This window comes from Dermacentor variabilis, unplaced genomic scaffold (assembly GCF_050947875.1).
Source record: "Dermacentor variabilis isolate Ectoservices unplaced genomic scaffold, ASM5094787v1 scaffold_15, whole genome shotgun sequence".
NCBI classification, from domain to species: Eukaryota; Metazoa; Arthropoda; class Arachnida; order Ixodida; family Ixodidae; genus Dermacentor; species Dermacentor variabilis.
In genome coordinates, this window is record NW_027460313.1 from 511615 (window position 1) to 529016 (window position 17402).

A 17402-nucleotide genomic window follows, 5' to 3' on the forward strand; every position below is an offset into this window, starting at 1 on the left:
ATTAATGTTGATGTTCCCGCCGTAAATTAAATCAAGTCGATTTTTATTACAAACACAAATATTTCTTCCAATTTATCAAAACAATTGCTAACGCTTCCATTGGGAGGGCGATAACATACTATAATAACGGTGTTTTGCATCTTTATTGCTAGAACTTCATAGCCAGTTGTTGCGGAGAGTTCGGGCAGTAAGTCACTCAAATCCTTCCTTTACCAGGGTGCATACTGTGCCTCCGGGAGAGTATGACCGATTTAAGTAGAAGGTACTATAATTTGGGATACGTCAAATATTTGCATCGTTCGTTAACCATGTTTCTGTTAACAGTATCGTATCAAATGATTGCCCTAGCTGTTCAAAAAACGAGCAGAGGTCGCTTTTCTTATTTGAAACTGAGCGGATGTTTTGATGAAAGCATTTAAAGGATTGCACAATTTTTTTTACCTAAATGCTGATTGAATACTTGTGGCAAGATGTAAGTCTCCCCACTTGCACAAGTAATCGTTATCAAGGACTGTTTTTGAACGAGCTTATCAAGATCCCTCGCGGTAGAAACAGCCACTAAGCATTCACCGTCGGCTTTTCGGACAAGAACGCAGCCGTTGCTATGCTACACATATTTCTAGTTCGCTCGCTTCGCCCATATCTTTGTCTCTAATAGTAAATCACGGGTCCTTTGTGTCTCAGTTTCAAGCAGGAATACACCGTCTTTAGATTCCTGAAACTTCTTCCTGCTTTTTCACCAGCGTTCCCTATCGGCTTGTTTCGCGAAGCGAAAGATTATACCCGGTATGTTCTCTTTTTTTGACGGCAGCCGGTGAATTAAAAGAACGTCATTTTCCGAGAGCTGTGGAACTTCGACCTGCACGGCTACTTCGTTTAGCTTTTCGAGCAGGTTTTCTTTTTCAGAGTGTTGAATCCCATGAAATTCCAGGTTTAAGCGGCGGCTTCTCCATTCAAGTTGGTCAATTTCAGCTTGTAGCTGATTGACGTCACTGTCAATTCTGTGATCAACGTTGATGGAAAGCGGTAAATGCAACATGCGGTATTGTTACTGCTGTACTTTAGAATGAATGTGTTATAAATCAATCCATAAAATTCAAAACGTACACCGTTCAAGAAAAAGTACTTGTGGCAGGGTGCATGCTAAAAACAATTCAAAGAACCATACGAAAAAAAGTAACAATAAAATGCTATTTAAAAAGGAAGGCTTCTCCACTTGCAAAGTTTCTTGCAAAAGACAAATCGCTATGTGTTGGGGAAGCGTGCAAATATTTGATGTAGTACAAACCGCAGCCTTCCTACTGAGATGAGGGTCAAGGATGCTCTCTAGGCTGCTACTCTGCACCAGTTCCGGATTCAGGGACCTGTGTTCGGAAAGAGAGGGTTTGATTAAGGGGCGCCAGTAGGAAGGCAAAGGAATGTCCAGGTGTGGAAAGCTCAAAATAAATGTTGCATATGACATTGTTCTAAATAACGGACGTTAATTACTCGTAACCACTCTAGCCTACTCACTACTTCGTGTGCACGAGCACAGCTTAGTGTAGTTAGCAGAAAACATAGGCCTGTATTCATGACAGTAACTCCTTCTTCGTGTACGAAGCTTAAGGCATAAAGCAGTTTCAAATCAATAGAACTGGGAAATGCACTGTTAAAATTGGTAAGTAGAGCGTCGGCTCATTCCCCGCAACTGATGGTAAATCATGTACGCGGTCAAGTGACGAAGTTATATTCCCAAATTTTATATAGGAAGTGCACCCAGTTAAAATGTCTCTGTTTTGCCGACAGGCAAAGCACACAATGCGATAGCAATATAATAGGCACGAAAAAGAGAAACTCTTGGACCAGTTGGTCTTGCATAACTGTTGAGGCAACTATGCTCTAAAAAAGACGCCCACACAGGAGAGACGCACATAGGTAAATTAACATGAACGGTTCGTGTACATCCTCCTGATACCCGAACGCAGTTGAGGGGCATAGTCATTTCAGAAGTCGGCCCTTACAAAAATGGCTATTGAAATGTTGACATATTGGTGATGAATTGTCTCAATATCCTTTCAACAGTGCAACGGTTATTGAAAGAACACAGCAATAACTCAACAATAGACTTGTTGAGTAGCTCAAACAATAAAGTTATTGACAAAATGCTGTAGATTTATTGCTGAATAATACGGAGTGTTATTGAGCCATTGTTGTGTAGTTCACAAAAATAAAATGGTTGACTAAATGCTGTCTTATTGCTGAATAAACTGAGTTTTGTTAGCATTAATGAGCAATATTCAGATTCAAGATATATGTTCAAACACATAAACATGTATATGAACGCGTTTTGCACAAATATATTGCTTTACTGAACCCTTAATTATTTATACACAGGGTGTTTCACGTTACTTGAACTATAGACGTATCTACCAAGTGGACCGGGCGGCAAGCGCCCCCTACCCACTCGGTAGACACGCTTACGGTTCACCCAGTTAATATGTCTACAGCTTAAGGAGGAGGAATAAACTTTATTAGTAGAAATGAGCCGACGGTAAAATCGTCCGAGGTGGGCGGCGTCCCTAGTCCAGGATGCCGTGGGCCTAAGCCGATAGCTTGGCCCTGCTCACCAGGCGATGCTGGTCTTCAGGGCTCGAGCTTGTCAGCTGGGCCTCCCACTGCTCGACGGTTGGTCCGGTGATGGGCGGTGTCGATGGGTTTTGTTGACATTCCCATACCATGTGGTAGAGGGTATTGGGCGTAGAGCAGAAGGCGCATTTGTGAGTATAGCTCGTAGGATACATGGCGTGTAGCAGGGTGCCGTGCGGGAATGTGCCGGTCTGTAGTTTTCGGAAGATCACCGCCTCTTCTCTTGTCAACTTGGGATGCGGGGGTGGATAGACCCTCCTACCCAGTGTATAGTGGCTCAGGATATCGGCGTATCTTTTCGGGACGCTATCTTGTTGGTCTACCAGTGCTCGTGAACCCGGCGGGATAGCCCGGAGAATGTGATCTCGGGCAGCGGCATTAGTCACTACATTACACGCCAGGGACTCGTGTCCCGGGGCCCAGACAATGTAATGTTCTGGAAAATTGTCTCGTTTTTCGAGGATGCTCAGGGCTTCTTTGGAAATGCGGCCCTTTTGGTAATTTCTACATGCTGTTTGAGAGTCGGTGATGATTGTGATTTGATCTTCCTCTCGCTGGACCGTAGTGGCCGGCAGGGCTATCGCCGTTTCTTCCGCGCAGTCGATGTTTGGAGTGCTTACCGAGGCCGCTTCTACCTCTTGTCCTTGACCGTTGATCACGCTGATAGTGTGGGCAGCTCTGTTCTTGTACTTTGCCGCGTTGGTGTATCGGACTTCTTGTTTTGGTCCTTCGTAGGCCTTACGTAGAGCTTTCACTCTCGCTCGCCTCCTTTCTCTGTGGTATTCAGGGTGCATGTTTTTCGGGATGCTGGCCACCGTGATCTTATCCCTCAGGGGTAGAGGAACCCGCTGTTTTGTGGACTCATATGCGACTGGGTAGCCCAGTCTTATTAGCATGTCCCTACCCGTGCTCGTGAGCTTGAGTCGCTCTATCTGGTTCGTCTTGTGGGCCTCTACTAGTTCCTCCCAAGTATTGTGGATGCCCAGGCTGAGTAGCTTCTCCGTCGACGTCGTCGGTGGAAGCCCCAGTGCCAGCTTGTAGGTCTTTCGTATTAGGGTGTTCAATTTGTCTCTCTCGCTGTTCTTGAGACCCAGGTACGGGGTGCCGTAAGTGACTCTGATGATTATCAGGGCTTGTATTAATCTGATTGCGTCCTGCTCTTTCAGGCCGTGCTTTTTGTTTGTCACTCTTCGCACCAAGTGCGCGGCTTGGGTAACTGTCGCTTGCAGTTTTTTTAATGGCGGCGAGACCGGCACCGTCCTTCTGGAAAGTGAGGCCCAGAATACAGAGTGTGTCCACCTTGGGTATGTTGACTCCATGTAGTGTCAACGTTGGGTCAGGTGTCTCCTGCGGAGGCCGCCCTCTTGTTTTCTTTCTGAGGATCAGGAGCTCCGACTTTTCCGGCGCGCATGAAAGGACCGATAATGCTCGGTCCTGTCGATGGCTTCCTGCAGGGCGTCTTGTTGTTCGCTCACCGATCCCGTGCACGTCCACATGATCAGGTCGTCTGCATACATTGCGTGACGGATACCCCTAATGTTCTCAAAGAGGTTCGGCAATCCCCTCATCGCTATATTGAGCAGCAACGGGGAGATCACCGACCCCTGGGGGGTTCTTTTCTGCGGTATATGGAACTTCTCGGTCCTGAGGTTCCCCAAGCATATGGTCGCTGTTCTACCCGTCAGGAAGTCCCGGACGTAGTTGTATGTCCGCCGTCCGCAGTTGGTATGTTGTAGGCTGTTTAGCACTGCTTCGCGTGAGACGTTGTCAAAGGCTCCGTTCACGTCGAGTGCCAGGATGGCACTCTTGTGGCATGTGCTGAGGCCATCGATGAATTCTTCTTTAAGCTGAAGTAGAATGTCCTGGGTGGAGCGGTTAGGCCGGAAACCGAACATAATGTTCGGCAGGTGCCCACCTTCTTCAAGGTAGGGCGAGAGACGATTGTGGACCATGTGCTCGAACAGTTTTCCCGCGCATGACGTGGGAGAGATCGGACGCAGGTTCTGTAGGTTGATGGGCTTGCCGGGTTTCGGGATCATCGTTACGTCCGCGTGCTTCCAGGAAGCCGGTATACTGCCGGTCTCCCAGTTTTCGTGATACACTTAATTCTCCGTCGCCCTTCGTCCAGGTTACGGAGGGTCTTGTTAAGTTTATCCCTGCCGGGCATCGTGTTTCTTGTGAGATTTCTTAAGGCTGCCACGATCTCCGACTTGGTGAAAGGTTGGTCTAAATCCGGATTGGGTTCCCCCTCGTACTCCGGGTGAATGACTGCCTGCGTCTTCCGTTGTTGCTCGTCTCCGATGTATTTCCCGGTGATGGCTTCGAGCACTTCTTCTTCGGTTCCCTGGAAGTTGTGTATAAGTCTTTGTATGGTGTTGCCCCGTGACAGCTTTTGATTCCGTCTTCGCCAGAATGGTCTTTAGAATGGCCCAGGTCTTTCCGTTGCTGAGGGTTCCCTGTAACTGGCCGCACACTTGATTCCAGTTCTGACGTCCGAGTTTTTCATCATACTCCTCCGCCTGCCGCGAGACTGCGGCAATGCGGATCTTGAGTTTGCGGTTTCTCTTCTGCTTTTTCCATCTCTTCAAAAGTCCTCGCCTGGCCTCCCAGAGGTGAAGTAGGTGTGGGTCGACTTCGGGATTGTCCGCAGTGAGTTGGATGGTTTTTGTGTACTTGGTAACCAAGTCCATCACGTTCTTGGTCCGCTCCTCGATGTCCTCTAGGCTTCTGGGGTGTTCATATTTCCGGAACGCAGGCCAGTCCGTAATTCTGGCCTGACCAATCTCACGGGGGTTTTGTGGTGCATGATTTCGGTCTCGATGATATGATGGTCGCTGCCCAGAGTCTCGTCCAGTCTCGACCCCTCGACTTGCCTTAATCCAGTGGAGAAGGTCAGGTCTGGGCTGGTGTCTCTGGAGACACTATTGCCGATTCTAGCTAGCTATTAGAGTATCGGTCCACAACGTCAGCTGGTGGTGTTGTGCCGCGTTGTGCACGTCCATACCCTTCTTGTTGGTTGATCGGTAACCCCAAGCCAGGTGTGGAGCGTTAAAGTCACCCACCACGAGAAGTTTTTCACCGTTGGTGACTTTCTTCACTTCTCTCAGGAACTTGTCCAAGTCCTTTAGTGTGTCGCGCGGAGGACTGTATACATTCAGGATGTAGAGGTTCTTCAGCCCTTTATTCAGTCCTTCCACTGTGTGAAGAACGAGCAACGAAACTGTGGCGTGTTTTACCTCAATCGACGCTTCTGTGTATATACAGGTATTATTATTAATAATAGTAATATAATTATAATTACCGAAGGACACAGACAATGAACGCATCTTTTAACTGCGGAGTGATTTATTCTTATTCTTTTATGAAGTAGTGACGTGTCCAAGTACCGCCGCGTGGCAGATGGGAATTCCAGAGTATTGTCACGTGGTAGTGACCATCAAAAACACAGCAGCAAAACTATGAACGGCTTGAATAACTTTTTATTGGGCAAACCTGTGCCCACGATACAAAGTTACAATCAAAGCACAACAATAGTGGCGAACACAGTCGGCGATCGTCGAAAATCTGATCTGCGTGGCAAGCGCGTCGGCTTTTATACCTGAGACATCGACGGTTCCAGAATGATCGCTGATGCCCGCATATCTTCCAGAAGGTTCTACGCAATTGGCGTCGCGCATACATACAATCAGATAAACAAGGTCCATTGACGACAGACAGCCAATAGGACTATCCTTAACATTCGAGCGGCTTCCTATACATGCAAGCGCGTTCTCTTCAGAGCGATAATAATTTATTAGACGGTGAAACGCGGTCACCTGAGAAAGATAAACAAGTACACCTGTCAAAGCCTCCTCTTAAAAATCATCGTGCCAATGCTAGAAACATCACAGGAAAGCGAATAAAAAGCAAGCTTAGCAACGAGAAAGTACCAAAGAAACAGTGGCCGAGGGTTTGTCAGCGATGGTAGAACGGCTTAAGCCACCAAACATGGACTATTTTAGATCGTTAGCGGCGATGCTGTGATAGCGAAATGCCCTCTGGCACGACCTCATAGTCCAGTGCGCCAATTCATCCTACGATCTTGTAGGGTCCGAAGTAGCGTTGCAGAAGTTTCTCACTCAGACCTAGTCGGCGTATTGGGGTTCAAACCCAAACACGGTAGCCGGGCTGGTACTCCACGCATGATCGTCGGAGACTGTAGTGGCGGCTGTCAATCAAATCAATCAATCAAACATTTTTTTTCAAAGCATGATTACAACAAGAAGGATATGCAGAAGAGTCTGCTGATTCTTGATGCGCAGGCGGGCGAGCTGTCGGGTTTCTTCGGCGCGCTGGAGATAAGCGGCGATATCGAGATTCTCTTCGTTGGTCACGTGCGGCAGTATGGCGTCGAGTCGTCGTCGGGTTCATTGCGTAAACCAGCTTGAATGGCGTGATCTGCATTGTTTCTTGCACGGCCGTGTTATAGGCGAAGGTTACGTACGAAACGGCGGCATCCCACGTCTTGTGTTCGACATGTCGGCGAGGGCCTCGTTTAGACTCTCTCTAAGACCATTCGTTTGCGGGTGGTAGGCAGTTGTCCTCCTGTGGCTTGTCTGACTATATTGCAGAATGGCTTGCGTGATCTCCGCTGTAAAAGCCATTCCTCGGTCGGTGATGAGCACTTCCGCGGCACCACGTCGTAGCAGTATATTCTCGGCGAAGAATTTCGCCACTTCGGCGGCACCAACTCTAGGCAGGGCATTCGTTTAAACGTAGCGGGTAATGTAGTCGGTAGCTACGACGATCCACATACTTCTGTATGTTGACATCGGAAATGGTCCCAATAAGTCAATGCCGATTTGTTGGAACGATTGGCAAGCAGGCTCAATCGGTCTTAGTAATCCCGCTGGCCTTATTGGCGATGTCTTGCGTTGCTGACATTCTCGTCATGTCTTGACGTAACGGGTGAGGTCGAAGTCTGATTCGGTAACTATGGCCGTCAAGGCAGCTCCGGCAGAATCCGATAGGAGAAACGCATTGCTGGTTTCCACAATTTCCTCGATGTACGCGATCTTCGTGCCCTTGTTGACGTGCTTGAACTCCTGGCTGAAGTTTGTTAGCCCTACTTTCGCTTTTCCTCCATGCAGTCGAGTGATCCCTCTTACGATGCAAATTTCACGATCGAGCCATAGACGTTGATCGCCCTCGATGACGCCTGCTACGGCTGCGGGTGTTTCGGTACCGACAAACATCACAATGCTGGAGCGAGGTGGGATGCTCAGTTGATCTTCGAGCACCCTCAAAGCGTGGTGACTACAAGAGCTCTCCGCCGGTATCGCTTCATCTTCGGACAGCGTTATCGGCTTCGACTTCAGGTAGATGATTGCGCTGTGTTGGTTTAGGAATTTCATACCGAGAATGACCTCTCTTGAACACTGTTGGATGATAACGAAGGTGGCAGGGTAGGTCCGGTTATGCTTGGCAATTCTTGTCGTGCAGATTCCAGTCACACCGACTGCAATCCTCTAACACCGACTGGTGTCCTCTAGCAGTCCGAATTTGAGGGCCTTCCCATACAGTCTTAACTTTCTTCAACTTGGCGGCAAGGGGTCCACTCATCACACAATAGTCGGCTCCTGCGTCTACTAAGGCGGTGACTGTGTGGCCGCCGAGAAGCACGTCCAGGTCGGTGGTTCTTTGTTTTGCGTTGCAGTTAGGTCTTGGCACCGGATCACGGCTGCGTCGTGTTGACCTGTAGCTGGGACGTCGCTTCGTCAGTTCTTCTTTTGTTGCCTCATTCCTTGCTTCCACGCATCGTCAGGATAGTCTTTTCGTCGTCTTCGTCGTCGGCGGAGGATTTTCGTCAGTTCGACTCAGTTCGACGACTGAAACCGCACCTCCATCGGTTGCTTTTAGTTTTCCGGGTATGGACTGACGGACCAGCTCCGGGCTGGGTCAGTGTACGGTCGGCGCTGCGTCTACAGCCTGGTGACGGCGGCCTGGTCGTCGAGGACTCCACTGAGTGGCGGCGATGCAGTCGGCGATATCGCGAGGGCGTTCACCTTGTTGCGGGCGCAGAGCGTTGACGGCAAACACTCGTAGTCCCATTTCGCGGTATGGGCACCAGCGGTAGACGTGGCCGTCTTCTCCGCAGTAACAGCAGAGCGCACGCTGGTCGGGCGCGCGTCAAACGTCGGTCTGCCTTGGAACGCTGCGCTGGGCGACGGTCAGGCGTTCGACGAGCGGTGACAGTGGCCGACGGAATTGCGGCGCTGCAGGACTCTGGCGAGGGCGCGTAGGGCCGGGTTTCTACCAAGTTGGCATTTCCAAATTCCCTGAGTTTTCCAGGTTTTCCCTGAGTGCCTTTCCAAAATTCCATGAGTGATATAGAACTATGTTTTATGTCAAGACGGGCTGAAACCATGTCGCCCGACTCTGTCACTCTCTAGTAAGCATATAAGAAAAAAAGCTAAAAATACAACCTAATGCAATTCGAATACTAAGGAGTAGTGTTTATGCTATTCAAAAAAGAATAGAAGGGAGGGTTTAGTAAAATGCACAGCAAATGAAATGTCTTCGAAAAAAATTCAAATCGAGTTCGACATTCTCAAATACAAATAAAAAGGAGATGCATACAGAAGCACATATTTTCGAATATGAGCTATTTCTATCAACTGATAGCAAGCTCAGTGGTATCAGGCCCGAACTTTGTCAGAATTGAGTTTCTCTCTCATCAGCTCGTAAGTAGACCTCAACTTTCCTGACATACTCTCAGCCCGCAACGACGCCTCAATGTTTCACTGCTTTGAAGAGTTTATTTTCATTTGGATGAGGGACATTTGCATATCAGCACCAGCAAACACTTTGTTTTTTGAGCTCAAAACGGCGGCAGCATGCTTCCTTTCCCGTTCATTCCCCAATGCGTAGGTCCTTTCGCTTCTTGTCCGCCTTCCGCCACTCATTCGCCCCACGGACCATTTGAAGCATCTTCTTGGTCAGTTGCACGTACCACATCCAATTTTTCGAACTCCCTAGGGGCCGCGAAAACGTCCGAAAAATCGGCCGGTGGGAAAAAATAAATGCATGTCATTTACTGCTCTTAAGGGCTCAATCCGCCACAGGCACATTCGAAAACGCTCTGCAGGCCTGTCGGTACACGCATTAGGCATATTGGTGCTCGTACTGAGACAGGAAATACCGGGTGCACACGTGTATAATTAAGGAAACATACTGTGTCTCGGGACAACAGCCCCTTCACACGCTTATGCTTCACTGCAATACTTTTGCGTATGCTTCACCAAGTAACATTTCTGTACAAAGGCAAAGCTGACTTTCAGGAACCGGCATTATACAACGCACCATGCTTTGCAAGCTTCTAAGCCAATCGCGAGGACCACAAAGGAGGAGTCCGTGCCTTTGCTGACAGCAGCGAATTCTTTCAATAAAAAACGCGGCACGCAACGGCAAGAAGCTTCATAGCGAACGTCGAAGCAGCTAGGCCTAGCGTTGCCGCAGTGGTGGCTACGGCTGCCAGCGGATGTGCGTTCGAGAGCGCCGGTTCGAGGCGGCGAGGTAATCAAAATGGCAGCGGTGGTGGCTTTAATTAATGTCGTTTTGGACCAGCGGTCACGGCAAAACGTCCGGAAAATCGGACAGCGAAGGGTTTTTGCGTCCGAAAGTTCAGACGTTCCGATACATTGACTCTATGGGGTATGTGGTGGTGCCGCGAAGCCGTCCAAATTATCGGGAATCCGCAAAGTTGGTCGTTCACTGTACACTGGCAACTCCTCCAGCCGACGACAGGGCGTCAAAGACGATTCATTACGATTCCTGTCTGTTACTCGAGCCACCATTACCACGACTTTCGACCCTTTCAATAAAATTACAGCTAATTTTCCCTGATAGAGGCACAAATTCCCTGAGTTTTTTTTTAGTTTTTCCAGACTGCTCAAAATCCCTGAGAATTCCCGGTTTTCCCGGTTGGTAGACACTCTGTAGGGGGCCATGGCGGCGGGCGACGGCGGCGTATGTCATCGCTCCTGGCTGTGGTTGCGCCGATTGCGGCTGCACCTGAGGAACTCCAAGTGATCGCTATAGTTCTTCCTTGACCGTGTCAGTGACCGAGGCCACCTGAGGTTGCGACGAAGGCAAGATCTTGCGGAGTTCTTTGCACGCAATGACCCTGATGGTCTCTTGTAGGTCGTCGGAGCCAAATGATTGGATGGCGAACTGCGGCGTCAACACTTGGATGTTATATTGCCTAGAGCGCATTTTCTAAGTTTTCTCAGTCATCGTTACGTTTTTCAAGAACTCAGCTATGGTCTTTGGCGGGTTGCGGATCAGTCAGGCGAAAAGTTCTTGCTTGACGCCCCTCATCAGGAAGCGGACTTTTTTTTTTCTCCGACTTTTCCGGGTCGGCGTGCCGGAAAATACGGGTCACCTCTTCCGTGAAGATCGCGATGGTCTCATTGGGCAGCTGCACTCGGGTTTCTAGTAGAGTTTAGGCTCGCTATTTGCGCACGACGCTTGTGAATGTCTGGAGGAAGCCGCCGAAAATTAGGTCCAACATTGTTCATGTGGTTTCTCGATTCCCGGTCCACGTCCTGGCGGCGTCTTCCAATGCGAAAAAGACATGGCGCAGCTTGTCGTCACTGTTCCAGTTGTTAAATAGAGTGACTCGTTCATACGTCTCCATCCAGCTTTCCGGGTCTTCAAATGTTGGTCCGCGGGACGTCGGTGGCCCCCCGGTCTGCTTCAGCGCGATCTGTATGGCGACACTGGGGCTGCCATTGTAGCTGTGCACGGCCACAACGGCCGTGCACTTCCTGGCCTTTTCAGATAGAAGTCGGTACTCCGGTAGCAGTCCCCGCTGCCTACGGCTAGTTCGCTGGTCCTTGGCGACGTTGGCGTTGTCTTCGGCTGTCGGACTTGGATCGCGGCTTTCCGGGGGCGTTCGATAGATGAACGCACTAGTACCGCCACCAGATGTCACGTGGTATTGATGATGAAAAAAAACAGTAGCAAAACTGTCAATAGCTTCATTAACTTTTTATTAGACGAACCTGTGCCAACAAAAGCAAGTTACACTCAAAACACAACGATAGCGGCTAACGCAGTCGGCGATCGTCGAAAATCTGATCTGCGTGGCAAGCGTGTCGGCTTTTATACCTGAGACATAGAAGGTTCCAGAATAATCGCTGGTGCCCGCATATCTTCCGGAAGGCTCTACACAATTCGCGTGGCGCATACATGCAATCGGATAAACAAGTGCACGTGTCAATATTTACAACTTCACTGTGAACTGCGCAATTATAAAAAGTAAATGAAACTCGGCGTTTTAGCGGGTACTACGTCTTCGAGGCTAATTGTCACACACACACACACACACACACACACACACACACACACACACACACACACACACACACATATATATATATATATATATATATATATATATATATATATATATATATATATATATAGGGAGAGAGAGAGAGAGTATTGGGAAAGTTTCAATAAAACGAGTTACAGGCGTTTTCTGTAACATACTCCGTAGACGGCCATGTATTGACCGCGGACGGGAATTCTGCAACGTTTACAACTTCGCTGTGAACTATGACAAGTAAATGAACCTCGGCGATGAATATATGAACGGGCTTTCCAGCTGTTTTTATTTAACCCCATGAGGATCACATTTTCGAGGGAAATATGCCTCCCCAATTTAAGAGTTATATATTATAGGGGTGTGTAAGCACTCGAAACTTTCAAATAACGAATTGAATAAGACCGAATCAAATAGTCACTATTAGTAAATGTTAATATTGTCCGAATATTTCAAAACAACAATGAAACATAAATTGGAGCAAAAGTACGGTAAATTTTCACCTCCACGGGCATATTATAGGCATATAACGCGGTAACTTGCGTAGTACAGCAGGCTAAATCACTTGGGTAGGTGTACTTTATAGGCTGTACAGTAATCATTCACGCCCAGAGAACAATCCTGTGCATGTGACAAAATTACTTGATTGCTGCTCCATTTGTGCGTTTGATAAATAGCTTTTCATGAGGTAGTATGCAATGACCAAAAATTGCTAACATTAAGGTTGCTACTATTTGAAGGTCATCTTATATTAATTGTGATATCAGCTGTTATCTAATCAATATTCTACCCAATATTCTATTCGCTTCTGGCATTGTTGTATTCGGTCTCAAAAATCCCTATTCGCACATCTCTGATATTTTTATTGCAGATTTAAATTCTTCGGAGCGACTTCTCGAGAAAAAATGGAGAAATCATTTTTTGCGACAATAGAGCGACGAAACCATTTTAATATTTTTAGTTGTACGCATGATTTATTGCATGCAGGATAAAGCAGCATTTTTTAGTCTAATGAAACTTACAAACCTTCTTTTAGAGTAAACTAGGTGAAGTGGCAATACTCTCAAACAACTGCAGTGAGAGCCACCAAAGAGCTAAGAGAAAAATTAGTTTTCGAGAAACCCAAGGGACGACAGCACAATAGGATTTTTTTCTAGAAGTCCCAGAGGGTTGCGGCACCTCCAGTTCCGAAAGGCTTTGTTCTAAAGAGGCGCATTTTTTCAAATGTTCCGTTGCCGCCACGCATGTACGGCAGTGAACCTCAAAAGGTTAAAGAAGTCAGTCCACTCGCGTATGGCTCTTAGAAGACTGAGCAGTTCTTCGTATCTGTCACGTTCTGCATGTGTCAGTCTAACCAGCTTGGCACCCAGCTGCAGGGAATCCTCATTATAACAGTCACTGAGGCAGAAAACACACTTCTCTATAAGCAGTATTTTCCTTAAAGTAGAGAGTCCTAAGGAAGGCATTGTAAGGCGAGAAGTGCACTCGTAAGTGCACTCGTGAACTCGTAAAACGTAACGTAAAATGAAGCCAACTCAATTCTAGTGACATGACAGTATTGTATTCGGAGCATAGAAAAGCTCAATGAGGTGCTGCACACTTTAATTATGAATGTTACAAGAAACAATTTGAGTTGCGAGTAGTCCCCCTTAGGTTTCTTCATGAACGGCATGAAGTTTTTTTTCACCATTTTGTTTCCGAGCAAACGAATTTCCCATTATCGACATCGATGATATTCAAGTTGTTCTGCTACAGTGTGCTGTTCGCCTTTGCCCTTTTCTGCGCCACTTTGAATGAAATGGTCATGCCCTGAGTAGTACCCGCGAAAAGTTGGAATAAAGCAAAACAGATAAATTATTTCATTATAATGAGGGCATACTGTATGCCACACTGTTGCATGTGGAACTTGGTTTTGAAAACTTGTTCTGCTTTTTTCTTGTTCTTACAGGTTTCATTCAGGTGTCTCAAATTTCCTGGTATCAACATGCCCTATGTAACGAACATCTTGGCCTTGCTTCTCGCATGTTACCTAAAGCCACCGAAGACTCCAAGTTGGACAAGTGTTGTGGTTTTGTAACTCTCGACAGTTTTATGTCTATAAGCCCAATTCAAATTTCTAAAACGAACTTACAAATGCTCCACCTTTGTAAGCCTTGACATTATTATGTTAATTTTATTGATGCTAATTGTGCTAGTCTACTGAAAAGCCCAAGTTGGATGGCTCAAGCTAGCATAGAAGTCTTGGGCTTTGTCATCTTTCACTACAGTTTTATGTTAATTTTGATACAGTTCCACCAAAGATAGTGTTTCTTTACTATTTCATTGTTTAGGTATCTTCGGTCGTTTCATGCCAAACAACTCAGTTTTATCAAAAACTGTTCCATGATGGAACACCATTTCAAGTTTGCTTGATAAGCAAAAGTAGGTACAATGATAAATTTTTCGAAAATTTTGGTTTCATATGTACAGCTAGTTTATTGCAAGCCAAATCAACCAGCATTCTTTTTACCAAATGTTTATTGGCGTTCCAAACTCTTTCTCCCCTTTTATTTTTCTTGGCACCCTCCATGGTTGCTTAGTGGCTATGGTGTTGACGGCTAAGCACGACGTCGCGGGATCGAATTCCAGGCTAAGGCGCCCTCAATTCAATGGGGGCAAAATGCGAAAATACCTTTGTACGTAGATTTAGGTGGGTGTTCGAAGAACCCCAGGTGGTCGACATTATTCTGGCGTCCCCCACTACGGCGTGCCTCATAATCAGATGGTGGTTCTTGCACGGTAAAGCGCTTGTTTTTATTTTTATTCATAAAAGTTTTTCAGTACTTCGGCATAAATTAATTTTCTTTACCCATCTAAACCAGAAGCCACTATTCCATGCTTTATTTTTTCAAAGGGAAATTGTATGGTCTAGATATTGAGGTGGTATTCATGTCAAGACAATGAAGTGATGTGACTGCCAAAATAGCCAATTTCTCAAATCTTTCTACAATTCTAGTGCTTCTGGTACCGGCACAAGCGAATAAAATTGCTAAGTCTGAATTTTTTCACTCAGAACGCAGGGAAATCAAGAAGGCACAAAATAAGTATAGAATGGCAGCCTCGTTGAAATAGTATAGCCGCAAAATATTTGAAGCCTTGGAGGTTCCGTCGATCGCCTAAAAAACTGTGACGTTCAACTTTTTTGCAAGAAGCTTCGTGTTCAAGGTCAAAAAGTAGCTTGAATGGTCGGAATAAAAGTACGTGACCGTAAAGTCATGGTGCAATTTCGACTGCTCACAGAAAATCAATGAAATAAGATAGAAATGTGAAATCTTCACCGAATAAAAGGAAAACTCTCCAAGTTTCATACGTGTTCAATGCAATTCGATGTGGCGCCCATTTGTTGCCCTACACACATCTAAACGATATTCAAGTTCTTCCCACACGCGGATAACGACGTCTGGTGTAACAGAGTGAATAACATCTGTGATTTTCTCTTTTAAATGATAAATGTCACTGATACATTAACTGTACACGTGTTGCTCTCCATAACCCCACATGTGCTGCGTCATGACCTGTGTGGCGTAGTTTATGCTGCGTCATCGCCTGTGAGGTGCAGTTCGTGGTGCTGCATCATCGCCTGTGTGCGCACACCGTTGCACATCATACAACGGAAACTTGGAGTTTTTCCTTTTATTTGGTGAAGATTTTTACATTTCTATCTGTTTTCCTGCTTTCCAGTGACCCGTCAAAATGCACCATGACTTTACAGGCACATTGTATATGTCATACATGATTGCACAGCCGTACCTGTTTGCTATGCATGTGATAAGTTACAAATAGATTTTATTCTTTAAATGCGAAAAAACAAATTTTCTTTGAAATGTTCGTTTGTCGATCATGCATCGACCATAAATATACGAAGCCCTGCCGTCTGCCAAGGAGATGGTTAATAAATTTAGCCACAAAAGCTAGTCAACAAACTGCGACTGCCTTCTTTTCTCAATACGCAAAAAAGCGACGTCAAGCGCTGAAGTCTCGACTCACATTTTTTTAACATGAACGCGAAAATTGGTCGCCAAACACGTCTCACCACGTAAACTGAACACGGCACACATAATTTTTTAGTCGAGAATGTTCAGGTTGTCGAACAGTGGTAACAAGCAACACCACAAGAATTTGTTCACGTTAGTGTAGGCTTTCAGTTTTAATTATGGTGTTTTCTACTTGCATCGTCATATGACAGTCTTTTAGTTCTTGGAGCAGGGCACAAAGTGTCCTTCTCCATCTATGTCGCAATGCATGTTGATATGTCGCATTGCATTGCAGTGCGACATGTCTTTGAAAATGCTTTGCGTGAACGCTATCAGCGCTTTTTCTGGATTTACTGTCTACGTAAGAGCAATTATTTGTTTTTGTAAAAGGCATGAAATGTATATTGTAACACTGTAGCACTCCCTTACGAAGTTTGCACGTACTGATATTTTTTATGCAATGGCTGTATTGTTTACCCGGCCCACACCAACCACAAGCCGTATTGCGTTATAGCGTGCACCTCTTGGAAATAAAACGCAGACCTCAACACTGATTCCTTGTCATCTGTGTTGCAGACGAAGTCCGCTTTGTCGTCTGCATTCCCGGCTACCCAACTTGTGTGCACGTCGGAGAAAGGCGGTGCTGACACAAATTCTAAAGTGTGTCTTTTCTGCGTTTAAATGTAATACCTTTGTTTTAACTTCACACAAGCAAAGCAGACATGTAGAGCTACTAATGATGTGTCACATATATATTTTAGTTTAACCACCAAAGCTGCTTTTGTGATCTTGAACACAAAGCTTGCAAAAGATTAGAACTTTACATTTTCTTATAGGCGATCGGGATAAACCTTCAAAGCTTCAACCATTTTTCAGTTATATTATGTCAACCAGCCCAGAATTTTTAAATTTCTGCCTTCTGATGTTTTTTTGCCCTACGAGAAAAAAATTCAAACACTGCAAATTTACTCGTTTTTGCTGGTGTCAAAAGTACTCGAAGTCTTCAAATATTTGAAAAATTGGCTATTTTGGCAGTCGCACCACTTCACCATCCTTCCATGCACACCATTTCAAGGCCTCAATCCATATAATGTCCTTTCAAAAAAATGTTGATTCATTCATTCAAGTTTGCTGGGCATAAAAATAAATTGTCGCTAAAATGCCAAAAGATTTTTGGCAAAAATAAATAACAGTGGGCAAGTTTTGAACTCCAGTAAACATGTGGAATATTTTTCAGCTATATCTGTGGTGTTGAACGAACGGTCGACTTGGCGTGAAATGACCCACCTGCAAGCGGGTCTAGGCCATTGTCGGAGTGGCTCTGTTCAATAAAAACTGTATTTTGCATAAGTTCGCAAAAATAGTCTATTCGGCTATCTAAAATACAGGAGTAAGGA

General features: G+C 46.0%; 1 protein-coding gene across 2 annotated transcripts in view; it reads right to left on the reverse strand.

Annotated features, from left to right (window-relative positions):
* Positions 1 to 17402, reverse strand: part of LOC142568011 (DNA (cytosine-5)-methyltransferase 3C-like) — a 394257-nt gene that overhangs the window by 76703 nt on the left and 300152 nt on the right. For both annotated transcript variants that reach the window (XM_075678102.1, XM_075678101.1), the window contains one exon: positions 1289 to 1364. In XM_075678102.1, coding sequence (XP_075534217.1) covers positions 1289 to 1364 — 76 coding nt within the window. The remainder of the gene's footprint in view (positions 1 to 1288; positions 1365 to 17402) is intronic.